A 26,763-nucleotide genomic window follows, 5' to 3' on the forward strand; every position below is an offset into this window, starting at 1 on the left:
GAGTCCCGAGTAGCTGGGAGTACAGGCACCCACCGCCACGCCCGACTAATTTTTGTATTTTTACTGGAGAGAGAGTTTTACCATGTTGGCCAGGCTGGTCTTGAACTGGCCTCAGGTGATCTCAAAGTGCTGGGATTGCAGGCATGGGCCATCATGCCCCACCTACTACTCCTACCGCCTTTTTAAATATAGAGAGCAAATTCTTCTCCCAAAGTTACATATTCACACTCATCAATTGAGGCCCCAAGCAGGACAAAAGGACCTTCTGTGCATTGGGATCTGTTATTCCTGGAAGAGTGTTGTGGTTTAAAAATAGCACTTTTTTTTTCTGTTATACGAAGCACAGTGTTTCCTATTTATCGAATGCTTACTGTGTGCCTAGCACTCTATCAAGTCCTCTGCAGTAGCTCGTGTTCTCATTTGGTCTTCCCAACAACTCTGAGAAGCAGATCTTATTATCGCTCTTTCTACAAATGAGGAATGGGTGTGCGTGTGAGAGAAATGAGGTAATTGGCATAAGATCACACAGTAAGCAAGGACTGAAGACCAGGTCTGCCTGGCCCCAAGCCTGTGTGTGCCCTTTCTAATTTACTACACCACCTTTCAGGGGAGGGAGAAGGAGAAAGCAACCAGAAGAACTGAGACTACATAAAAGCAATACCATCTGTTCTCATATTGTCTCACAACTTTAAAAGGATGGCTCTATATGCTATCTCATTATTCCTGGGAAGACAGAATAATCATTATCAACTTATCTATTTCAAAATGAGGAAAGTAGGGCCTTGTGGGAGAAAGGGAGTGAGGGAGCAGTTCAGTGTAGCATGTTTGATTTTGCTATTACAGAGGTACCAGCAGTGGGTGATTAAGAGCTCAAGAGTGACCATGGGAGCTGGTGGCCAAGGTGATGTGGAGGCCAAGGACTGAGGGACAAGGAACTCCCATAGCTACTGAAGTCACCAGGAGGATGGCAGGACAGGAGCTAGTGAGGATGACCATGAGCCAGGGGCTGCAATCTTTAATGCATAAGGAGCAATTGGGTGTCAGTGATGAGGAGGGGTTGAGGTGGGTATGGCTGGAGAGTACAGGAGAAATAATTTTTGTACAAGGGTGGAAATGGCCAAGCCGACCCCACATCCTGGTTTTATAGTATATGGGGAGTGGAAAAGTGAGAAGCCTTCTAGCAGAGGGCAGCAAAGGAGGCAGTACCTGGAAGATGCTCAAGCAAAGAAGTCATCTGAGTACTCTGAAGAAGTAGAGAGTATATGAGAGTTTGTTGACAAAAGAACAGGATTCTAGAAGGCATAGAGAAAAGGGCTGGCAGTGTGGTGGGCAGTGTGAGTGAAAGCCTTGGCAAGAAGCTCAGAAGAGTAAGCGTCTGAGACAGAGGCCAGACAAGTAGAGGAGCTGTCAGCTTGGGTGGTTCCTAGGCTGGAGATGTACACTGTAGACAGGGTCATAATGGAACTTGGGGGGAAAATGGTTTTGGTATTTGACTTAGACGTCTAAGATCTGAGATGGGGGAGAAGTGTGAGGAAAGACGATTCTAGACCAAGCTGTCAGCTGGCTCCTGTGACCTCAGGAAGACTGGAAGTCCACATCAGGATTTGAGGGTGGGGCGTTAATTGCCTCCTGTATCTGCCTCCTCTGGTGGAAGTGGGACTTTCTAGGGCCGGGCCAGGCAAGAACATTTTCCTACACCTGTTGACAGCCTCCTGGTAATGGGAAACCATTGAGAGATTTTCGTTTGTTTGTTTTTTGACAGAGACTGGCTCTGTTTCCCAGGCTGGAGTGCACTGCTGGAGTACAGTGATCTTGGCTCACTGCAACTTCTGCCTCCTGGGTTCAAGTAGTTCTCCTGCCTCAGCCTCCCAAGTAGCTGGGACTACAGGCATGGGCCACCATGCCTGGCTAATTTTTGTATTTTTAGTAGAGTCGGGGTTTCACCATGTTGGCCAGGTTGGTCTCGAACTCCTGACCTCAAGTGATCTGCCCACCTCGGCCTCGCAAAGTGCTGGGATTACAGGCGTGAGCCACTGTGCCTGGCCAAGAGTTTTCTTAAACAAGGTTGATAGTAACATGGTGACATTTTTTAAAGGGTTGCTTAGGCTTGTGTCAAAATGATTTTGGTATCTGACTCAGAATGAGTGGGACCAGGAAATCTCATAGCTACTGAAGTCACCAGGAGGATGGCACAGAACAGGGGCTAGTGAGGATGACCATGAACCAGGGTCTGCAATCTTTAATGCATAAGGAACAATTGGGTGTCAGTGATGAGGAGGGGTAGAGGGTGGTATGACTGGAGAGCATAGGAGAAATAATTTTTGTACAAGGGTGGAAATGGCCATGCTGACACCACCTCTTGGTTTTATAGGATGAATTGGAGGGTGAAGGCAGGAATTAAGAAGCTGTTGCATTAGTCCGAGCAACAAGTGATGATGCCGGAGTCAGAACAAGCGCAATGGAGACACAGAGGCAGGGCAGGGATATGTTAAGGCCGTGGGATGTGGGGTGTGAAGGAAGCACAGATAAGGTAGAGGACAGCGTCCAGGTTTCTGGCTTCGTTTCCGCTTGTAGTCAGCCTCCCTCCCTGGGCTTTTATGAAGACGGAGCGATAGAACGGACCAGAAAGCAGTTTGGAAATGGCAAAACTGTTACCCATCATTAGCTACAGTATCATCAAAGCTCTCTAATTACCCTAGTAAGTTCAGTCAATGGAACGAGGCATGACAATTAAGATAAACCACGATAGTCACCCAGATATGGGGGACCTGGAGGTCCTAAGTAACCTCGGATTCCTTACACCTGCTAGACGTTGAGGGGCGGGGCGGGGCGAACACAGACTCCGCCCCTGGGCGGGGCCTGGACGCGGCCGGAGAAGAGCGGCGCTGGAGCTGGAGCCTCATCCCTCAGGCGCCTCCGTGAAGACAGGACCGGACCCGACCCGCCCGCAGTGCCCCGCAGAGCCCTGCCCCGGCCCCCTCCGCTCCCTCCTGCCGCCAGGTCCTACTGTCCCGCCGACCTTACGGGAGCGAACCCGTCGTCCCGCACTCGGAGTCCGCGGTAAGGGGCGCGGCCCGGGCAGCCCGCCCGCGGAAGATCAGGGACCGATCCCCGGCGCGCGGCGCTGGGCACCGAGAGCGGGCGCCGAGAAGGAGCACGGGGCAGCGGAGGGGAGCCGGGGGAGGAGCGAGGGAGGGGGCTCCGCGGCGGCAGAGGTGGGGCTCGCCTAGGGAGGGAGCGCCGAGGGGGTCTCCCGGACCGTGGGGGCAGCCAGGGGAGCTCCAAGGGCGGGAGAGGAGCAAGAAAGACGGCGCTGGGGCTGGGAGGAGAGATGGGGGCAACTGGAGGGCAGCGAGGGATTGCGGGGGGGAAACGGGAGCGTGGGGGGCGAGGCAACTGCGAGGAGGGCGGAGAGGGGCTGTGCGGAAAGGGGGTACCGGGCAGCCGAGAGGCAGCGAACGGGGCGCTGAGGGAGAGGATTGAGGGGTGCTAGAGCGGGGGCGCGGGGGAAGGCGTGGAGGTGAGGAGCTGAGGGGAGGGGACTGGCTGGGCGGGGGTCGTTTGGAGCTGGAGGGGACTCAGGGGCCGAGGGGAAGGGGCGCTGGGCAGCTGGGGAGCATCCCTGGTGCCCTGGTCGGGAGAGGGTCGGGGGTGGGGGATGTGGGTATGGATAGCTGGGATGGGGAAGGGCAGCAGGGCAGTGTCTGGTCGAAAAAGGGTCATTTATGGGGGATGTGGGTAGGGATAGCTGGGGTCGGAGGTGAAGCCCAGCTGGGGACCAGCGTGGGGATAACTGTAGATGGAAGGCGAGGGGTGGGGCTTGGGGGCGGGAAGCCTGGGAGAATGGAAGGGTGAGAGGCCAGGCTGGGTCTACCCAGCTGCAGAGGAAAGGGGCAGGGAGGTGGTGGAGACAGAGGGAAGTGGCCTTGGAAATGGACACAGGGGCCTATATTCTGGTCAGGAGTGGGGAGGAGGCTCTGGAATAGAGTAGGGTCTGGCGGCTGCGAGTGGAGGAATCGTGAGAGAACCCGGAGGGTATAGATAGGGTGGTGGAGCGCTGGGTCAGGCTGGAGAGGAGGCCAGGTGTGGGTTGTGGTGTAATAGTGGAAAGATAATGGGGATTGAAGTGGGGCCCAGGCACTAGCGGTGTCTTGGCCACTCAGGAGTCCAAGGAGGGGACCCAGGCACTGGACCTTGTTATATGGGCACCAGGGGTCACAGAAAATAAGAGAATCATGGACAGAAAAAGTCATTCAACTCTGTTCTGTAGTCCCAACGTGGAAGGAACTTTGGAGAGGGTAGAGCAGCAGCCTTTGGAAGCTAAGAGAGATATGGAGGGGGTGGGAGAAAGATGGGCTCTCAAAAAAACAAAACAAAACAAAAAAAACAAAAAACCAAAAACCACACACACACACACACAAACAAAACAAAAAAAACCCAAACACAACAAGATGGGCCCTCTTCCCCCAGCTTCCTGGAATCCAGATGGAAAGGGGTGGGAGACAGTAAAAGGAGAGGGTGTGTGTGTGTGTGTGTGTGCACAGGTGGGTGCCCACCTGTTCTGTGCCTATAAACAGAGGAAGACAATGGAAGCTGTGAAAGTCCCTATATATAGAAGTGGAAAGCCCTGGTGCTGTGGGAGCCAGAGAAGAGGCATTCTTGGGGAGGTGGGTGGGTTGGAGAAGGCTTTCTGGTCATGAAGGATTTAGCTAGCAGTGGAGGAAAGTGTGTTCCTATCAGAGGAAACCGTATGGGAAAAGGCAAAAATCTAAAAGCATCTCCAGTCCAAGAAATAAATCTTCAGTTTCTTAAAGATTATGACATGAAGGGAGGCATCAGTAAAAAGTTAAATAGGTTTCCCCTCTGAGCTTGCAGCTCCTAGAGTTTCTCTCCATCTCCCCAAAGTATAGCACAGGGCCTGGTACATAGTAGGTGCTTAGTGAATGCTGATTGAATGAATAATTGAGCTGTGGTGGTGCTCCTGCCTCAAGTTCTTCATCCATTTCCAAGAATTGTTGTGAGAATCAAATAGTATAATGTAGGTGAAAAGAACTTTGTAAACTGTAAAACACTGTACAAAGAGAGAGGACACTGATGTTATTCTGCAGGTGTGCCTCTGTTCTGTCAGTAGACACACCCATGGCTATCTCTTTCCAATCTGGAGGAGGAAGGAAATGAATATCAAGCATCTGTTGTGTGCAAGATGGAATGCATTGAAAGCATCTTGTAGAATGCTTGACATTTATTAGGTGCTCAATAAATGGTAGCTGTTATGATATTGTTTCTGTAGCTCTAAGATACCTGGGAAAACAATGAAAAGGTGGTGATGGGTTAGCAGTGAGGAATGATCTAAAGACAGATTGAATTAGAAAAGGAGAGTGTGGCTTAAAGGAGGAGGATGAGGTCCACATTTGCCCAACTCCCTCATTATTCTCACTGAAATGCTTCAAGTAGAAAGACAGGGAATTACATTTATTGAGCCCCTGTTATTGCATATACAGTTGACCTTTGAACAGCATGGGTTTGAACTGTGCAAGTCCACTTATACCCAATTTTCTTCTTCAACCAAACACTGATTAAAAAAAAAAAATACCATGGTGGGTCAAGCACAGTGGCTCGAACCTGTAATCCCAGCTACGTGGGAGGCTGAGATAGGAGGATCGCTTGAGCCCAGGAACTTGAAGCTAGAGTGAGTTATGATCAGGCCACTGTACTCCATCCTGGGAAACACAGTGACACCCATCTCTTAGAAGAAAAAGAGAAGAAAATACAGTAGTGAAGGGAGGCGAAGTCTGTATATTCAGAGGACCAACTTTTAGTCTAGGGGGGTTCCACTGGGCCAACTGTGGTTCTTGAGTAGGTGTGAATTTCAGTATAGGTGGAGGTCCTGGAGCCAATCCCTTGCCTATAGCAAGAAATTACCGTACTATTCTAGGTGTATTACCCACATTACCTATAATTTTCCCAACAACACTTGTTTTATGAATGAAGAAACTGTCTTAATCTTGTAAAATTTCTTGCCAAGGTCTCATACGTAATAAATGATAGACCTGGAAGCTGAATCTAGTTTGTTTGATTTGGAACTCCAAACTATTTCCACTACTCAGGATGACTTGCTAGAAGAAACTATGAAGCACAGAGACAAACAAACAAAAAAATTAAGGGGTTAATAAAACACCCTCCCATACACAGGTTTTAATTCTTGCAACAGTTTTGCCAGGAAGCCATTTTATGAACTCCTTTTATAGATGAGGAAACTGAGGCCAGGAGTGTGATTTGCCTACGTTTACAGGACCACTGAAAGAGCCAGGGCTTATCTTTCAAATGCCAGGTCGCTTGGACTCAGGCTCATGCTCTTTCCAACAAAAGGTAAGCTCCTTCATTCACTCCTTCACTCCATTTATTGAGCTGATCTCTTCTCACTGGATTTTAGGGCTCTCTCCTTCTCTTCCCCTGCTCTTTCCTGGCTGAAGTTGGCTTCTTCCTTAGGTGCTTATTTCTGCCCCCTATCAGATTGAAAGGGTTATTTGTTTTTCACAGCCACCCTTTGAGGAGCCATTTCTTTCCCCCAGCCTGGGACAGGGATGACTTCCCAGATGGTCCCTGGGCCTTCATCTGTATTGCTTGTCACGGAGATAGCTCTATCATTTTATGTGACTGTCACAAAATAGAGGAAAGATTTGATTGATGCTTATCTTACAAATGCAATTCTGCACGCACCACTGTGCAGTGACCTGTCTGCTTAGATCTGCCTCAGGCGGCTGCCTGCTGGGATGCTTTTTGCCTGTCTTCCAAATGTCTGAGTAGCCCCTGGCTGCCCCCTCCTAAGAAGATCCCCTTGGGGTCTTCCATCTGAATGAGCCTTCCAACTGAACTCAGCTCTCTGCCTCTCCCCATTCTCACACCACCTACTGGGAAAGCCATGCTGCGTGTGCATAAGCAGATGCTGACGGTGTGGTATGGCAAGTACAGTATGGTAGCAAGACACTCAGGATGTTGGGGATGCTTCTTTTTTTAATTTTTATTTTTAGAGATAGGGTCTCACTCTGTCACCCAGGCTGGGATACAGTGGTGCAATCATAGCTCACTGTAACCTCAAACCCCTGAACTCAAGTGATTTTCCTGCCTCAGCCTCCCAAGTACTGAGGACTACAGGTGCACACTACCACATCTAGCTAATTTAAAATTTTTTTGGCTGGGTGTGGTGGCTCATGCCTGTAATCCCAGCACTTTGGGAGGCCGAGGCGGGCGGATCACAAGGTCAGGAGATTGAGACCATCCTGGCTAACACGGTGAAACCCCGTCTCTACTAAAAATACAAAAAATTAGCTGGGCGTGGTGGCAGACGCCTGTAGTCCCAGCTACTGAGGAGGCTGAGGCAGGAGAATGGTGTGAACCCAGGAGGTGGAGCTTGCAGTGAGCCTAGATCACGCCACTGCACTCCAGCCTGGGCAACAGAGCAAGATTGTCTCCAAAAAAAAAAAAAAAAAATTGTAGAAATGGAATCTCACTGTTTCCCAGGCTGGTTTTGAACTCCTGACCTCAAGTGATTTTCCCACTTTGGCCTCCCAAAGTGTTGGGATTACAAGCGTGAGCCACCATGCCCAGCCAGAATGCTTCTTTATTCACTCTAAAATTGTTATGGTTTTCATTTTCCTTAATCCCGTGAAACCTGGAAGCCATTAGGTAACAGAAGTTCCATTCATGACCCTCCAACTGACTTGCTGTGTGAGCTTGGACAAATCACTTGTCTTTGCAGAGCCTCATTTTTTTTTTCTTTACCTATAAGATAAATGGAGGTAGATCAGGAACTGAAACAATTTTTTACTCTTGCCATCACTCCCTAGTCTCATATCTGTGGCAGTCATAGCTAATAAAGGCAGACAAATTTCTCACTGATTCTATACAAGGCTACAAGTATTTTTCTCAGCACATACAATTCTCTTATTTAAAATTCACAGCACCTTGTGAAAGTAGGTATTATTGTCAGATGAGGACACTGAGGCATAGAATTTAAGTAGGTTGGCCAAGTTTACACATTGAGTTACTGGGAAAGCTGGGCCCAGTAGCCAGGCTTTTTGTTACAATAAAGCTGCTACTCCAAAGTCCCTTCTAATTCTAGCAGTTTAAGAGTGTGAAGCTGGGCTACATCAGAAAAATGAAGACCAATAATCTTACATTTACACTGATAGTCTGGCACTTGAAAAATGTTCTATATGTGTTTCTTGAAAGACATAACACCCTCTAAGGATTTCTTATAGGTCTAGTGTTGATCAGATGTAAGTATGGATAAAGCCCCCTTGAATCCAGAAGAGGGAGCAAACAGTTAATTGTAAAACAGGCCCAAATAATGGAGCCATGATCAGGGAGAGGGCAGTTGAACAAGATTTGCCTGCAGAGTGAATTAAAGGTGCCAGTGAAATAATATATGTTCAGTACCCCCATGGGCCGAGAAACTGTGTCAGATTGTTTACGTATAGTACTACTCATTCTATTTGTACCAAGCTCTGTGAAGTAGGTGGCATTTTCTCTATTTTAAGGTAAAAGTGCTGTGGCTTAGAGAGAGAATATGACTTACCTAAGAATTCATCTGAGGGGTAGAGCATTGATTTTAAACTTTTTCATAACACCGCAGGGTACTAAGTCTAGTCTTGGCCGTTAGCTGTGAGATTTGGGCGAATCTTTTTAATTTCTCACTTTCAGTTTCCTTCTTGATCAAATAGAAATAATCATCCCTGTCTTTCCAGCTTTATTTCCCAGGTTTATTTAGAGGATAAAATAAGATAAAGGATATGAAATGGTGGTAAAGATCAAATTTATGTTTTAGTAAAGTGACTCTTTGACCAGCAATTCCACCTCAAGGAATCTCTTTCAAGGAAATAATTAGGAAAATGTACAAAAATTTATGTAAAGAAATGTTCACTGTAGTTTAATTTATAGTAATTAAGAATAGAAAAACAACTTCCTAAAGAAAGTGACAATATTAAAGAATTGATCTGGCTGGGCCAACATGGTGAAACCCTGTCTCTACTAAAAATACAAAAATTAGCTGGGTGTGATGGTGAGCACCTGTAGTCCCAGCTACTTGGGAGGCTGAGGCAGGAGAGTCGCTTGAACCCAGGAGGTGGAGGTTGCAGTGAGCCAAGACTGTGATTGCACCATTGCACTCCAGCCAGGGTGACTGAGTGAGACTCCTTCTCAAAAAAATAAAAATAAAAAAAGAATTGATCTTATGACACATCTATAGGATGGAATATAATGCAATCAACTGAAATTATTTTTTTTTAGAGTTTTCAAAGTCTCATTCATACTTTTTTTTTTTTTTTTTTTTTTTAAGAGAATCTCCACTATTGCCCAGGCTGAAGTGCAGTGGCACGGTCTCAGCTCACTGTAACCTTTGCCTCCCAGGTTCAAGTGATTCTCCTGCCTCAGCCTCCAGAGTAGCTGGGATTACAGCAGCCGCCACCATGCCCAGCTAATTTTTTGTATTTTTAGTAGAGACGGGGTTTCACCATGTTGGCCACGCTGGTCTCGAACTCCTGACCTCATGATTCGCCCGCCTTGGCCTCTCAAAGTACTGGGATTACAGGCGTGAGCCACTGCGCCCAGCCCATACTTTCTTTTTTTTTTTTTTTTTTGTTTCTGAGACAGTTTCTTACTCTGTCGCCCAGACTGGAGTGTAGTTGTGCGATCTTGACTCATTGCAGCCTCCGCCTCCTGGGTTCAAGGCAATTCTTGTGCTTCAGTCTCCTGAGTAGCTGGAATTACAGGCATGCGCCACCACGCCTGGCTAATTTTTGTATTTTTAGTAGAGACTGGATTTCACCATGTTGGCCAGGCTGATCTCAAACTCCTGAGCTCAAGTGATCCACCTGCCTTGGCCTCCCAAAGTGCTGGGATTAGGGGGCTGAGCCACTGCACCTGGTCTCAAAATCTCATACATTTGTAGTACTTTCGGAATTATTTAAGTCCAGTCATGCATTGCTAATGACAAGGATATGTTCCGAGAAATGTGTCATTAGGTGATTTCATAGTTGTATGAACATCATAGAGTATACTTACACAAATCTATATGGTATACGGTATAGTTTATTATACACATAGTCTATATGGAATAGATGGCCTATAGCTCCTAGGCTACAAACCTGTACAGCATGTTACTGTATTGAATACAGCAGGCAATTGTAACACAGTGGTAAGTATTTGTGTATCTAAACACATCTAAACATAGAAAAGGTACAGTAAAAATGTAGTGTTTTGTTTTTTTTTTTGAGACTGAGTCTGGCTCTGTCACCCAAGCTGGAGTGCAGTGGTGCAATCTCAGCTCACTGCAACCTCAGCCTCCCGAATAGCTGGGATTACAGGCATCTGCCACCATGCCTGGCTAATTTTTTGTATTTTTAGTAGAGATGGGGTTTCATCATGTTGGCCAGGCTGGTCTCTATCTCCTGACCTCAAGTGATCCACCCGCCTCAGCCTCCCAAAGTGCTGGGATTACAGGTGTGAACCACTGCACCCAGCCATAATATGGTATGATATAAAAAATGGTACACCTGTATAGGACATTTACCATGAATGGAGCTTGCAGGGTCGGCAGTTGCTCTGGGGGAGTCAATGAGTGAGTGGTGAGTGAATGTGAAGGCCTAGGACATTACCATGCACTACAGGAGACTTTATAAACACTGTACACTTAGGCTACACTAAATTTATTTAAAAATATTTTTCTTCAATAATAAATTAACTTTGGCTTACCATAACTTTTAAACTTTATAAACTTAAAAAATGTTTAAAACCCTTTAGACTTTTATTATTATTATTATTTTTTTTTTGAGATTGAGTCTTGCTCTGTCACCCAGGCTGGAGTACAGTGGATCTCTGCTCAGTGCAACTTCCACCTCTCGAGTTCAAACAATTCTTGTGCCTCAGCCTCCTGAGTAGCTGAGATTACAGGCGCACACCACCACGCCCGGCTAATTTTTGTATTTTTAGTAGAGATGGGGTTTCACGATGTTGGCTAGGCTGGTCTCAAACTCCTGACCTCAAGTGATCTGCCTGCCTCAGCCTCCCAAAGTCTGGGATTACAGGCCTGAGCCACCATGCCCAGCCATAGACTCTTTTATAATAACACTTAGCTTAAAGTACAAACACATTGTATGGGCTTTTTTGAGATGAAGGCTCACTGTGTCACCTGGATTGGAATGCAGTGGTGCAATCATGGGTCACTGCAGCCTCAAACTCCTTGGCTTGAGCGATTCTCCCACCTTGGCCTCCCAAAGTGTTGGAATTACAGGCATGAGCCACTGAACCTGGACTCTTCTTTATTTTCTTCCTTAGTTTTAAAATGTATGTTTGAAATTATTTTGTTAAAAAGGAAGACACAAATACACACATGAGCTTAGGCCTACACAGGGTACAGGAGCATCAATATCACTGCCTTCCATTTCCACATCTTGTCCCACTGGAAGGTCTTCAAGGGCAATAATAGGCATGGAGCTGTCATCTCTTATGGCAATGTCTTCTTCTGGAATACCTTCTGAAGGACCTGCCTGAGGCTGTTTTACTGTTAACTTAAAAAAAAAAATTAAGTAGAAAAAGTACACTCTAAAATAACAATAAAAGTGTAGTAAGTAAATATAGAAACCAGTAACATAGTCATTTATTATCAATATCAAGTATTATGTATTGCACATAATAGTATGTGCTGTACTTTTATACAACTGGCAATGTAGTAGGTTTGTTTACACCAGTGTCAACACAAACGTGAGTAATATGTTGTGCTACAATGTTACCATGGCTACTAGGTCACTAGGCAATAGGAATTTTTCAGCTCCATTATAATCTTATGGGACCACCATTGTACATGTGGTCTGTCACTGACTGAAACGTTGTTATGCGGTTCATGATTGTACTTTTAAAATTTAAGTGATTTGCTAAATAATAGCATACCGTATATTCTAGTCTCTACCTTCTGTGCATACGATATCAGCTATTGCAATATGCATAGAAGGTATAGACTAAAATGCATGGTATGTTATTTGTATATAAATAAAATATAAATAGATCTCTTTGCTTATATATGCAAAGGCTATCTCTGAAGGATATATAAATTGATAACATGTATGCCTCTGGGGGAGGGGAGCTGGATCAGGAATCAAAGATGGAAGCAAGACTTACTTTTCAGTTTAAACCTTTAGGTTTCATATTACTTGCTTTTGATGCCAGGAATTAAGAAAATAATGCAGCTGGGTGCAGTGGCTCTTGCCTGTAATGCTAGCACTTTGGGAGGCCATGGAGGGCAGATCACTTGATCCCGGTTTGAGACCAGCCTGGACAACATGGTGAAACCCCATCTCTACAAAAAGTACAAAAATTAGCTGGGCATGGTGGCACATGCCTGTAGTCCCAGCTACTCGGGAAGCTGAGGTAAAAGGATCACTTGAGCCCAGGAGGTCAAGACTAGTAAGCCAAGATAGCGCCATTGCACTCCAGCCTGGGCAACAGAGTGAGACCCTGTCTCAAAAAATAAAATAAAATAAGAATTAAACTACAGCTGGTAAAAAAGGTAATACTTGCAAATAGGATATGCTTGAATTATTTTCCATAAGTGTGTATTATCTTTTAAATTAACAAATAAAATATAATATTAAAATAGATGGCCTGTTTTTTAAGTACAATTTCCATTTTAGTTTTCTCCAGAGAATAGTCCATCTTCAGTCTTTAAGGACTCAGCTCCTTACATGGGCTTTGGTGGGAGCCGTGGGGCAGCACCCGCAGGTCTAAATCCGGGTGGGGGTGTTTGGTCCTTGCAGGCTTCATGAGGCCGATTCCTGACTACTTTGCTGTGAATCGCACAACTCACACAGTAATGTAGCTTCACATACTGCTTGGGAAGCACATAGGCATCAAAGACACTTGCTTCAGAAATGTCCCTGACTGCTGTGGCCTCCACTATGTTTTGAATGACGAATTTCTTAATGGCCTTGTCCTTGTATACACATTGGGCACAGTTCATGCAGTGAATAGGCTGCATGTGGTCGCGGGCCTTTTTTGGCACGACCGTTGTTCCTTCTTTTCTTTGTCATCTTGGAGGCGTGGACTGGAGAGAGGAGGTTTTGTTTTTTTTTTTTTTTGGTAGAGACAGTCTTGCTCTGTTGCCCAAGCGGGAGTGCAGTGACACAATCATGGCTTACTGCAGCTTCAAATTTCTGGGCTCAAATAATACTCCTGCCTCAGCATCCCAAGCAGCTGGGATTATAGATGTGTGCCTCCACACCTGGCTAATTTTTTACTTTTTGTAGAAATGGGGTCTCCCTATGTTGCCCAGGCTGGTCTTGAACTCCTGACCTGAAGCCATCCTCCCACTTGGGCCTCCCAAAGTGCTGGGATTGCAGGTGTGAGCCACTGCACCTGGCCTTAGGTGGCACTCTTGTATGAAAAAATATTGAAGGACATACACTAAAATGTTAAAAGCCATAGTTTCTGAGTGGGTGGGATGTCAGTTAATTTTTTTTTTTTTTTTTTTGGGGTGGTGTCTCGCTCTGTTGCCCAGGCTGGAGTGCAGTGGCATGGATCTCAGCTCACTACAAGCTCTGCCTCCCATGTTCATGCCATTTTCCTGCCTCAGCCTCCCAAGTAGCTGAGACAACAGGCACCCACCACCACACCCGGCCAATTTTTTGTATTTTTCCAGAGATGGGGTTTCGCTGTGTTAGCCAGGATGGTCTCAATGTCTTGACCTCGTGATTCACCCACCTCGGCCTCCCAAAGTGCTGGGATTACAGGCCTGAGCCACCGTGCCTGGCCAGATGTCAGTTAATTTTAAATTCTCTTTTTTACACTTTCATATAATTTTCAACTTTTTTATAATGAATACATTCATAGTAGGAATTTTCTCTTGTGAACAAAGAAAGATGACTGGCAAACAGCAGAGTGGAGGATGGCGTGAGGTTGTTGTGGTTGCGTCCTTTGTTTTAATGTAGAAAAAGCATAATGTGGCCAGGAGTTGTGGCTCACACCTGTAATCCTAGCTCTTTGGGAGGCTGAGGCAGGTGGATCACCTGAGGTTAGGAGTTCAAACCAGCCTGGTTAACATGGCAAAACCCTGTCTCTATTAAAAATACAAAAATTAACTAGGCGTGATGGTGGATGCCTGTAATCCCAGCTACTTGGGAGGCTGAGGCAGGAGAATCGCTTGAACTCAGGGGGCAGAGGTTGCAGTGAGCAGAGATTGCACCACTGCACTTCAGTCTGGGCAAAAGAGCAAGACTCCATCTCAAAAAATAAAATAAAATAAAAAAGTAAAAGCATAATGCCTTTGCATGGCAAGTTTTTGCAATAGCCTTTGCACCTAGTACCATGAAAAGCTGAAAAGTTAAGGCTGTGAGATGGTTTAAGCAGCCAATGGCACCCTCCCTTCCAACCTCACTTTCTTCCTCCATGTAAGTGCTATACCTCAGTCTCCAAGTGGCCTGGGCATGTTCCACACTTGCCTAGTGAGTCTTGTCATGGGACAGATGATACAGGGATGGAACTTAGAGTCTCAGATAAGGATTGAGAGCTGGGAGCAAAGGGAAGAAAGAGCAGAGACCACAGGAGTCCAGTGGTGACATATGCAAGGAACTTTTATTAAAAGGCTGCTGACAATCTTACATATTTGTCTAACTTTTCTTCAAGAGAGCTTCAAACCTACATTAATCAGCTCCTTATCCTTACAGCTCACCTGAGAGACCCAAAGAGCCATACCTACCAGCCTCATGCCCTTTATTTTCCCTTGGGGAAAAAAGCAGGAATTCCTAACAAGAATGAAAACCCAGACACCATCACACTTGAATGCTGTCCTCCCACCCTCCTCTGACCGCTCATCCAGCCATATGGGTACCCTTGTGCTGAGCACAAGGGGAGATTTCAGGTGGAGAAGCAGGGTGCCTGAGGCTTCCAAGACAATTAAAGACTTAAATAAGACCATGTGACCAAGTGCTGAATTATGGAGTTCAGATTTGGGTGTTCTAGGAAAGCAGAGGGTGACAGAACTGAGAAGGCTGGGGTCTCAGGAAAGGTCTGGCATGTATTAAATATTTGCTGAATGAATGAATGAATGAATGAGTGAACAAATAAAGGACCTAGGCTTTGAAGGCTTTGGAATAATAAGGACATATGTTCACACCTGTGTGGAATTTACCAGTTGATAATGGTTTCATCCATTGTTATCTCATTTGAGTCCTGTGATAGCCCTGTGAGAAGAGCAGGGTGGAAATTGTTCTCCCCATTTTGCAGATGAGGAGATTGAGCCCCAGAGTGATGAAGTGACTGTGATGAATTCAGCACACATTTCCTGAGTGTTTATTGTGTGCTAGGATTCGTGCTGGAAACCAGACATCTAGGAATGAAGTCCATTAAGGCCCAGCTGCTCATTCCAACAGTGCTGAAGTGATATAAGGGCTGTTACAGTGTTCTGAGGGCACAGGGGCAGGAGTGCTTGCCTCTGCCATGCACAGGGAAGCTGGCACTTGACCTGGACCTCCAAGGATGGGTAGGAGTTTGTTAGGAGGAAAAGAGAATTCTAGGCAGAAGGAATATATGTATAAAGGGACAAAGGCAAGAAATAATGTGGCTTATTTGGCATAAAGTGTGTAATTTGATCTAAAGGAAGCACAGGTTGGTGAAGAGAAGGGGTATAGGAAGATAAAGCTTAGAGAGTTGGCTCTTTGGTTAGTTGGTTATTTGTCAAGTTGAGCAGTTTGGACTTCATCTTTAGAGCTGTGGAAAGCCATGAAAGTTTCTATTTTTTATTTATTTTATTTTTTAGAGATGAGGTCTTGCTCTGTTGCCCAGGCTGGCATTCAGTGGCATGATCATGGCTCCCCGCAGCGTTGAACTCCTGGGCTCAAGTGATCCTCCCACTTCAGCCTTCTGAGTCATAAAAGTTTTTAAAGCAAGAGAGTGATAGCTCTTTATACTGAGTCTTTCCTTGGATGCGCATGTGTTTGCTGTTCTTGGCTTTTTTTTTTCCCCCTCTCCAAAATAGCTCAGGAGCTGCTTCCTCCAGGAGCCTTTCCTTGATCACCGGGCCTCCAGGCTCAGTAAGATGCTTCTCATGGACTTCCTCAGCCAGGACTCCTCTGTCTTATCACTTATCTACTGCTTTGTTACTCTGTGTTGACCCACCTTTTATTCTAGTCTTTGTCCACCTAGAGGTCAGGCACCATGTCTGACTCATATTTGTAAGTCCCATGACCAGCACAGGGCTTGCCCCAGATCAATGTGCTCAGTAAATATTTGCTGAAGGAATGAATGGGAGGAGCTGGGTTCCACCCCAGTGCTGAGACAACATTTGGGGCAGGTGTAGTGATGGAGTGATTCTGAGTAGTGTGCATTTCCTCAGTGCTGCTGGAGTAAGGAGTGAGTGCGTGAATGGTGGGGAGACCATTAGAAGGTTGGTGACTCAAGGTGACACTGAAGGTCTGTTCCTGAGTGACCCTAGGTCTCTCTTGCAGATGGCTTCAGTGACGGATGGTAAAACTGGAGTCAAAGACGCCTCTGACCAGAATTTTGACTACATGTTTAAACTGCTTATCATTGGCAACAGCAGTGTTGGCAAGACCTCCTTCCTCTTCCGCTATGCTGATGACACGTTCACCCCGGCCTTTGTTAGCACTGTGGGCATCGACTTCAAGGTGAAGACGGTCTACCGTCACGAGAAGCGGGTGAAACTACAGATCTGGGTGAGTCCTGGGAATCTTGGGCATGATTTTCCTGAGAGGTGGCTGGCCTGACAATATAAGGGCTGGGAGGTGGGGTCAGCCTGGAACTTCTGGGGCTTGCAGCATCAGGCATTAATGCTGTTTCAGGTGTGGCCCCTGGGTTACCCTCTGCTAGCTTTATACAAGTTTGCTCTCCTCCAGGGGTTCAGTTGCTTCTGCTGTTTAACTATGCAGGAGGTTTTATGTTGGCTTGTCTAAATGAGTGACCAAGAAACTGGGGCTTGGAGTTAGAGACTTGGGTTCAAATTCTGCTTCTGCCACTTACTAGTCATGGAACTTGACTGAATGGCTTAACTTCTCTGGGGCACCCTTTCTTCTTTGGGGATTGTAATAGCATCTGCATCATAAGGCTGTTGGGTCCTTAGTTCCTTGGCATAGTTCCTGGAACATTGTAAATGCACACTAAATGTTAGCTACAGTATCAGTTATCTACTGTCCTATAACAGAACACTTTATAAGTTCATAGTGCCGGACTGGGCAACATTGTGAGACCTCATCTCTACAAAAAATAAAACAAATAGCTGAGCATGGTGGTGGGCGCCTGTAGTCCCAGTTACTTGGGGGCTGAGGTGGAAGCATTGCTTGAACCCAGGAGGTCGAGGCTGCGGTGAGCCATGATCATGCCACTGCACTCCAGCCTGGGCAATGGAGCAAGACTCCATCTCAAATAAATAAATAGATAGATAGATAAATAAATTTGTAGTGTCAAAACAGCAATAATAATTCATTATGTTATAGTTTCTGTGGATCAAGCATTTGGGAGTGGCTTGGGGCCTCTCATGAGGTGTAGCCAGCTGTTGGTTTGGGTTGCAATCATCTGAAACATAGACTGGGGCTGGAAGATCTTTTTTTTTTGTTTTTTTTAAGACACAGTCTTGCTCTGTTGCCCAGGCTGGAGTGCAGTGACATGATCTCGGCTCACTGCAACCTCCACCTCCCGGGTTCAAGCGATTCTCCTGCCCCAGCCTCCCGAGTAGCTGGGACTAACAGGCGCCTGCCACCATGCCCAGCTAATTTTTGTATTTTTAGTAGAGATGGGGTTTTTTCATGTTGGCCAGGCTGGTCTCGAACTCCTGACCTCGTGATCCACCCGCCTCAGCCTCCCAAAGTGCTGGGATTAAAGGCGTGAGCCACCGTGCTTAGCCTGGGGCTGGAGGATCTTAAGGCTGCACACTCACATGTCTGGTGCTAGCTGTTGGCAGGAGGCCTTACTTCTTTCCCATTGGCCTTTTAGAGTGTCTTCACAGAGCTGCTTAAGTGTCTTTATTTGTGTAGCAGCTGGCTTTTCCCAGAGTGAGAGATGTAAAAGGCCACAGGAAGTGGCAATGTCCCTTGTGAGTTAGCCTTAGCCTTACAGCATTCTATTGGTTACTGATTCAGCATGGGAGGAAACTACACAAAAGTGTGGATATTGGGAGGAAAGTATCATTGGGGACCGTCTTGGAAGATGGCTGCCACAGCTACTACTATTATTAGTATCTACCAGTAGTACTAATAAATTATGTACATATTTTAGATGATATAGCAACATGTAGATCATATAGTTTTCAAAAATGAATTAGTATTTGGATTGGAAATTTTGAAAATTTGTGATTTAAAGTATTCAAAACATGTATTAGTATTATTTTATTTTATTTTTTTCGAGACCGAGTCTCACTCTGTAGCCTGGGCTGGAGTGCAGTGGCACTATCTTGGCTCACTGCAACTTCCGCCTCTCAGGTTCAATAGATTCTCCTGCCTCAGTCCCCTGAGTAGCTGCAATTATAGGCGTGTGCCACCATGCCTGGCTAATTTTTGTATTTTTAGTAGAGACGGGGTTTCACCATATTGGCCAGGCTGATCTTGAACTCCTGACTCAGGTGATCCACCCGTGTCGGTCTCCCAAAGTGCTAGGATTACAGGCATGAGCCACCACACCCAACCAAAACATGTATTATTTATTATCTTTCTATTCTACGTGTTAAATGTACATTAATACATTATGCGTACGTCTTATTGGGGCAGTCTGTATATAGTACTTTTCTTTTTACTAATTATTTCCCATATATATTATCTCACAATTAACACTATGAAGCAGGTACTACTTTAATACACTCCTGTTTTGCCGAATAAGAAACTCAGACTCAGAGATTAGTTAACTTACCTTAGGTCAACGACACTGCTATAAAGTGGGATTTCAAGAAGATCTTCTGATTCAAAAGTATATGCTCTTTTCTCTACACTGTGCATCTGAGGTATTATAGAGTTCATATTTCCCTTCATGATAATGTCAAATATTATATAGGGATAAAAGTTCATTGTTCATTTGCTCTGTATTAAAGGCATTGAGGATTCAGAGATCGTTAGAAATAGGAGAAGCTATATGAGTCGTCTAGTTCACTGATTCCCAGACCCATGGCATCAACATCACCTTGGAATTTGTTAGAAATGCAACTTCTCAGGCCCACATTAGAACTATTGAGTCAGAAACTCTGGTGGGTGAGTGACAACGATCTGTGCTATGACAAGTTTTCCAGGTGGTTTTGCGGCAGGCTAACTTTGTAGAACCACTTAGTTTAACTAGCTTGAGGTGAAAGTCAACATGCATTTACTAAAAGCACCTATTAGGTGCCAGGTGCTTTCACTTGTGTTATCTGACATCATCCTTGCAGTTCGTGCACAGGGGGATGTGAGCACAGAATATTTGGGGCGTGGTGAGCAATACAGTAAAACTGGATCAAGGTTGTGAAAGAGCAGAGCTGGTGCTGAGAGAGAAATTTGCTGGAGAGGCTATAGGCGGCAGATTGGGGTTCAAAGAGATCTTCCACGGCAAACAGAAAGTTCTTGTCATCAGCCAGAGGATTCATGCTTGATGATTCCTTAGGGAACTGAAGAAATTATTAGAGCTTACTTTTAATCTTGGAACATAAAATATTTTTTACTGATATTTACTATGTGGATTGTCAGAAGTGTCTTTGTTTGATCACCATATCAGATGGTCAGATAGCCTGCACTCAAAAAATCTTGAGACAGGAGGAGCCATTCTGCCCTTCTAAGGGGTTGACAGTGGACTGACTCACTTCTTTGTTTATGTTCGGCCAATTGTGAGCTTTTGTGGTTTTCTTCTGCCTGGTTAAGTGGATTTATTGATTACATGATCTAGTTTTAACTAAATGAAATGTCATAATGGATATATGGCTTTTAAAGAGTCCTATAAAGAAACCTCTGATTGAAGACTATACTAGAAGATTATAGTGAACCCAAATGAGCATAAAGAAAATGGCTGAACTGATGTTTTTCCAACTCCCAACACAAGTTCATTGTCAGCCACGTTTGGAGGTAAAATCAATGACAATGTAATTAGATCTGACATGGTCAATCTCCCATCCAAGTACTAACCAGTCCCAACCCCTCTTAGCTTCCAAGATTAGACGAGATCGGGCATGTTCAGGGTGGTATGGCCATAGATGACATGGTCATTCTCGTTGCTTTTGCTGAAGGGAAATTAACAAAGGGTTTTTATGTGTGTGTTTGTGCTTTTATGCAGCAAAAATAAAGTTTTCTGGACTGTTCATGAATACATTAGATTTTAAACATTTAAGTATTGTTTATTTTAACTTTATATATTTTAATATCTTTTGTGTATAGAAGTAGACATGTAGATATATAATCTAAGGAATACACATACACTGTGCATGCTGTATCTAAATTTTTCTTACTTAAAGGGATGTAAGTTGGAGACCACCACCATAGGCACTGGGAGCCATAAAACGGTTTAAACAAGTTAGATTTGCATTTTAGAAAAATTCCTGGCTTCAGTTTGAAGGGTAGATGTAAATGAGGCAAAGAAACCAGGTTTTGGATCCAAACTCATCAAATTGTATACATTAAATAAGTGTATTTTTTTGTGTATCAATTATACCTCAAAAAGCTATCTAAAAATTAATACACAAATATAGTAGTGACCAGCTATAAAAGAAAGGAAGCAAGCAAGCAAGCGAGGGCTTGGGTAAATTATATGGGGCTGAACTAAGTGTATTATTCTGCTCTGGCTGCCATAACAAAATATAATTGAAATTAATTTTCTCACAGTCTGGAGACTAGAAGTCTAAGATCAAGGTGCCAGCAGGGTTGATGTCTGATGTGAGCTCTCCCCTCGGGCTGCCTTCCCACTCTGTGTTCTTGTGGCCTTTCCCTGGTGCATGGGCATGGGGGAGAGAGGTGCAAACTCTTTGGTGTCTCTTCTTATAATGACACAAATTCTGTTGGATCAGAACTCACTCTTATGACACCATTTAACTTTAATTACTTCCTTTGAGGCCTCATCTCCACATACAAGCACACTGAGGGTTAGGGCTTCAACATACACATTTTGGGAGGACATAGACATTCAGTCCATAACGCTAAGAGTGACAAAATGACATAAAGGATGGAAATGAGGAGAAAGATTTAGAACTACAATTTACAGAATTTGATGAGCAATTACTGTCCCCTCTTATCCTTGGTTTCACTTTCCAAGGTTTCAGTTACCTGGGGTCCTCTAGATCTGAAAATACTAAACAGAAAATTCTAGAAATAAGCTAATAAATTTTAAATTACATATGTTCTTTTTTTTTTTTTTTTTTTTTTTTTTTTGAGATAGAGTCTCACTCTGTCACCCAGGCTGGAGTGCAGTGACATGAGCTCAGCTCACTGCAACCTCCACCTCCTGGGTTCAAGCGATTCTCCTGCTTCTGGAGCAACTGAGATTACAGGTGCATACCACTATGCCTGGCTAATTTTTGTATTTTTAGTAGAGATGGGGTTTCACCATGTTGGCCAGGCTGGTCTCGAACTTCTGACCTCAAGTGATCCGCCTACCTTGGCCTCCCAAAGTGCTGGGATTACAGACATGAGTCACTGCGCCTGGCCTAAATTGCATACTGTTTTGAGTAGCATGATGAAATATTGCACTGTCTTGCTCTGTCCTGCCTAGGGCATGAATGATCCCTTTGTCCAGCGTATCCGTGCTGTCTTTGCTATCTGCCCATTAGACTCTCTGTAGCCATCATGGTTATCAAATTGAAAAAGCATAGTGTGGGCTGGGTACGGTGGCCCATGCCTGTAATCCGAGCACTTTGCGAGGCTGAGACGGGCGGATCACAAGGTCAGGAGTTCGAGACCAGCCTGGCCAACATAGTGAAACCCTGCCTTTACTAAAAATACAAAAAATTAGCTGGGCGTGGTGGCAGACGCCTGTAATCCCAGTTACTCAGGAGGGTGAGGCAGGAGAATCGCTTGAACCCAGGAGGCAGAGGTTGCAGTGAGCTAAGATTGGGACATTGCACTCCAGCCTAGGCAACAGAGCGAGACTCCATCTCAAAAAAAGAAAAAAGAAAAAAGCATAGTGTATACTGTATATGATTAGGTACTATCTGAGGTTTCAGGTATCCATTGAGGGGCTTGGAACTTATCCTCCAAGGATAAGGGGAGACTGCTTTCATTGTAAAAGGAAAGGGGGGAACATTTATGTGTGTTTATGTATATATCACTTCTGTACACAAAAGTTTTGTGATTTTTTTTTTTTTTTGGTTTTGTGAGCTGTGGTAAATCTCTTCATTTTTATGAATAGATAATGTCTTCAACTATAAAAGCCTCATAGGTTTGCTGGTGGTGAGGGGGCCTAAATGTGATAAGATAATACTGTGTCTGGGGAATGCAATACATATTGGGTTCCTTCCTTTCTCTGCCTTCAGGTCCACATGCAAGGGGTCACTGGGTTGCTTTCTTTCTTTTTTTTTTTTGAGGTGGAGTCTTACTCTATCACCCAGGCTGGAGTGCAGTGGCGCGATCTCGGCTCACTGGAAGCTCCGCCTCCTGGGTTCACGCCATTCTCCTGCCTCAGCCTCCCAAGTAGCTGGGACTACAGGCACCCACCACCACGCCCGGTTAATCTTTTTTTTTTTTTGTATTTTTAGTAGAGACGGGGTTTCACCATGTTAGCCAGGATGGTCTCGATCTCCTGACCTCGTGATCCGCCCGCCTCGGCCTCCGAAAGTGCTGGGATTACAGGTGTGAGCCACCATGCCTGGCCACTGGGTTGCTTTCTAAGGTTTTCCATCTGTGGTTCCCGGAGTGTTGGAACAGCATTTAGTGGCTGACTAGCACAGTATGAAGTGTTCAGTTAAATACCTCCAGCCCATTTGATCTCTCTTAGGGGATTCCAGACAGAAGAAGAGGAGGTTATGAGCATTGCTGAGCAGGGCCACCCACAATAGGAATTTCTGTCATCTCTGGGGGATGAGGGTCTTGGGAGTGCCTTATTCCCTGGAGGCCCTCACCACAAAGGTCCCTGAGAGCTCCCTTTGTTTCCTGAGAAGCTAATGATTGTGGATCAGAGAAGAAAGTCTTACTGGGGAGGTGGGGGTAGGAGAGAAGCCTCATTATTAGGGAGCGAGAGCATGCACAGGTGTGAGACGAGACTTGGTAACTCCACAGCAACGAATCCAACTAGAGGCCACTTACTGCTGGGTGCTGGTTGCCAAGCAACCCCTGGAGACCTGTGGGAATAGAAGAATGGAGGGGGCTTCCACCACCTCTATATGGGGCCCATTGCAGAGGCTGTCTGGTGCTGATCAAGAGAACAATCCAGAGGATGAGCTCACCTGGGACTCTGGGTCCTGGGTTCTAGTTTTTTTTTTTTTTTTTTTTTTTTTTTTGAAATGAGATCTGACTCTGTTTCCCAGGCTGGAGTACAGTGGTGTGATCTCAGCTCACTGGAACCTCTGCCTCCCAGTTTCAGGTGATCCTCCCGCCTCAGCCTCCCTAGTAGCTGGAACTACAGGTGTGCCTGGCTATGCCATGCCTGACTAAATTTTATATTTCTTGTAGAGACTGAGTGCAACCAGCACTCAGCAGTAAGTAGTCTCTAGTTGGATCTGTTGCTGTGTTGGTGATGATTTAAAAGCTCTTAGTATAACTAAAGACATACATAGATAATGTGTATAAAGCACTAACATAGTGTATAAAGCACTAACATAGTGTATGGCACAGAGTAAACACTCAACAAATTGTAGTTTTTGTTAAGGTTCTAGGGAGAGTGATAAATAGCATTCCTTTTTTTCCCCACCTAAACCCATTGAGAAATAGATGCAGGAGTCAGAGAGAAGGGGAGTAATGTAAGAAAAAAAGAAAAAAAAAAGGCTTATTACTCATAAAAACGAGGATGAAGCCGTGGCTAAAGTCCTCCGGCGAATGGGGCTTGCTAATACTTTACTCTGGAGTCAGAAAGACACACAAACCCAGTCATAGGTCAACGTGGGCCACTGGCTGTAATTAGCCCGTACAACATTCACTCAAAGTCAAAGTCTGTGTGGCCCAGATTTACTAATATTTAAGGCCTAAAGCATTCCACTCAAGTCTGTAGGAGGAGCCTCCATCTCCATGGACAGAGAAAGGAGGGTCCCTCCTCCAACAGCTTTTTTAAATTATCATTTTTGGCCGGGCGCGGTGGCTCAAGCCTGTAATCCCAGCACTTTGGGAGGCCGAGATGGGCAGATCACGAGGTCAGGAGATCGAGACCATCCTGGCTAACACGGTGAAACCCTGTCTCTACTAAAAAATACAAAAAAAATAGCCGGGCGAGGTGGCGGGCGCCTGTAGTCCCAGCTACTCGGGAGGCTGAGGCAGGAGAATGGCGCAAACCTGGGAGGCGGAGCTTGCAGTGAGCTGAGATCCAGCCACTGCACTCCAGCCTGGGCGACAGAGCCAGACTCCGTCTCAAAAAAAAAAAAAAAAAATTATCATTTTCTTCATGTATTTAATTTCGAGACAGGGTCGCCCAGGCTGGAGTGCAGTGGAACTCTCATGGCTTACTGCAGCCTCGACCTCCCGGGCTTAAGCAATCCTCCCACCTTAGCCTCCCCAGGAGCTGGGACTATAGGTGCATGCCACCATACTTGGCTAAGTTTTGTATTTTTTGTAGAGACAGAGTTTTGTCATGTTCTCCAGGCTGGTCTCTGACTCCTGAGCTCAAGTGATCTGCCCGCCTAGGCCTCTCAAAAGTCCTGGGATTACAGGTGTGAGCCACTGCTCCTGCCCAATAGCTCTTACTATAATTAAAGACATAGATAAGAGTGACCATGGGTTCCAAAGGGGGGTTAGACAGAATGACAAACACTGGGACAAACAGGAGGAGTTTTAAGAGATTTCCTGGGAATCTGAATTCCACAGTGATGAGAGTAACTCCCCATATAAACAGGAACTGAGAACAAGGTCAGGGTGAGATGGAGTGCTGGGCAGTCAGTAAGGTTCACTTATCAGTCATCTGCCTTATGTCCACACAGCAGCCTCCATGAAATGTTAGGTCACAATGTGGCTTTGGAGTCACTTATAAATATTAAAGCTAGTGAGTATTAAATCTGGGAATGTCAAGGATCTGTATCTTAGGGCCAGTAATATACGAATAAGTGAAATGTAAGGGAACATAGGAATGTGGGAAAGGTAATCATACCAGAAACTTGGACGAAGGAGGACTGTGGCTCTTCAGCAGCCATTTAACAAATGTATTCTGTGCCAGATACTGGGGATAGAGATATTAATATAAATGTGACATTCCCTGCTCTCTAGAAATTAATGAGACTGAAATTATGAGCCCAAAAGTGAAATAAAATGAATACCATAGCTCTCTTGTTCTGATTAGAGGAAGAAGAATAGGATATCAAGAGACTTTTCCCTAGAATTTAAGAATGTATAGTAATGGATTATTATATGAGATTGGGTAGCTGTCTAATGGGCTTCTGTATTAGTTTCCTATTGCTGCACTAAAATTACTACAAACTTAGTGACTTAAGACAACACAAACTTATTATCTCACAGTTCTGGAGGTCAGAAGTCTAAGATGGGTCTCACTGGGTTAAAATCAAGTTGTTGGCCGGTTTCAGTCTGTGTTCTCTCTGGAGGGCCTCATCTGGGGGCGGATCTTTAATTTGCCTTTTCCAGCTTCCAGAGGCTGCCTGCATCCCTTTGCCTGGGGCCCCCTTCTTCCATCTTCAAAGCCACAGTGGAACATCTTCCAACCTCTCTGAACCTCCTGCTTGTCTCTTGTAAAAACCCTTGTGACTATAATGGGCCCACCCAGGCATTCCAGGTCAATCCTCCGTTTTCAAGATCCTTAATTTAATTACATTTGCAAAAATCCCTTTTGTCATGTAAGGTAACATATTCACAGATTCTAGGGATTATATATTTGGGAGACTATTATTCTGACTACTACAGCATCTGTTAGTAACATGTAAAAGACCTGGCTGGGTATGGTGGCTCGTGCCTGTAATCCTAGCACTTTTGGAGGCCAAGGCAGGAGGATCACTTGAGCTTAGGAGTGAGACCAGCAGCATACTGAGACATTGTCTCTACAAAAAATTTAAAAATTAGCTGTGTGTGTGGTGGCGTGTGCCTGTAGTCCCAGCTACTCATGAGGCTGAGACCAGAGGATCACTTGAGCCTGGGAGGTCGAGGCTGCCTTGAGCTATAACCATGCCACTGCACTCCAGCCTGAGTGACAGCAAGATCCTATCTAAAAAAAAAAAAAAAAAAAAAAAAAAAAGAAAAAGGAAAAGACCTGATAGAAATTCCCCCATCCTTTAAGACTCTGAAGCAGGTAATGTCCATGTTTTAAGTTCACACTGCCAATTAAGATTTCCTGTCACCTTGTTAGGTGTCAACAAGCCTGTGAATTTAGAGCTCATCACATCTCAGTCTCTCATTTTATTTTATTTAATTCATTATTTTTTGAGGTGGAGTTTCACTCTTGTTTCCCAGGCTGGAGTGCAATGGCGTGATCTTGGCTCACTGCAACCTCCACCTCCGGGGTTTAAGCAATTCTTCTGCCTCAGCCTCCCGAATAGCTGGGACTACAGGCATGCACCACCACGCCCAGCTAATTTTTGTACTTTTAGTAGAGATGGGGTTTCACCACGTTGGCCAGGCTGGTTTTGAATTCCTGATCTCAGGTGATCCTCCTGTCTCGGCCTCCCAAAGTTCTGGG

The 26,763-nt window shown here is 45.1% G+C and overlaps 1 protein-coding gene and 1 pseudogene across 1 annotated transcript in view; one reads left to right on the forward strand and one right to left on the reverse strand.

Annotated features, from left to right (window-relative positions):
- The first annotated feature begins 2,901 nt into the window (after positions 1-2,901).
- Positions 2,902-26,763, forward strand: part of RAB3B (RAB3B, member RAS oncogene family) — a 76,991-nt gene continuing 53,129 nt past the window's right edge. The window contains exons 1-2 of the mRNA XM_005543380.5: positions 2,902-3,060; positions 16,494-16,721. Of these exons, the coding sequence (XP_005543437.2) occupies positions 16,494-16,721 (228 nt within the window). The 5' untranslated portion in view covers positions 2,902-3,060. The remainder of the gene's footprint in view (positions 3,061-16,493; positions 16,722-26,763) is intronic.
- LOC102122704 (small ribosomal subunit protein eS26 pseudogene) lies at positions 12,734-13,082 on the reverse strand (annotated as a pseudogene).

The sequence above is a fragment of the Macaca fascicularis genome, chromosome 1 (genome assembly GCF_037993035.2).
Source record: "Macaca fascicularis isolate 582-1 chromosome 1, T2T-MFA8v1.1".
NCBI classification, from domain to species: Eukaryota; Metazoa; Chordata; class Mammalia; order Primates; family Cercopithecidae; genus Macaca; species Macaca fascicularis.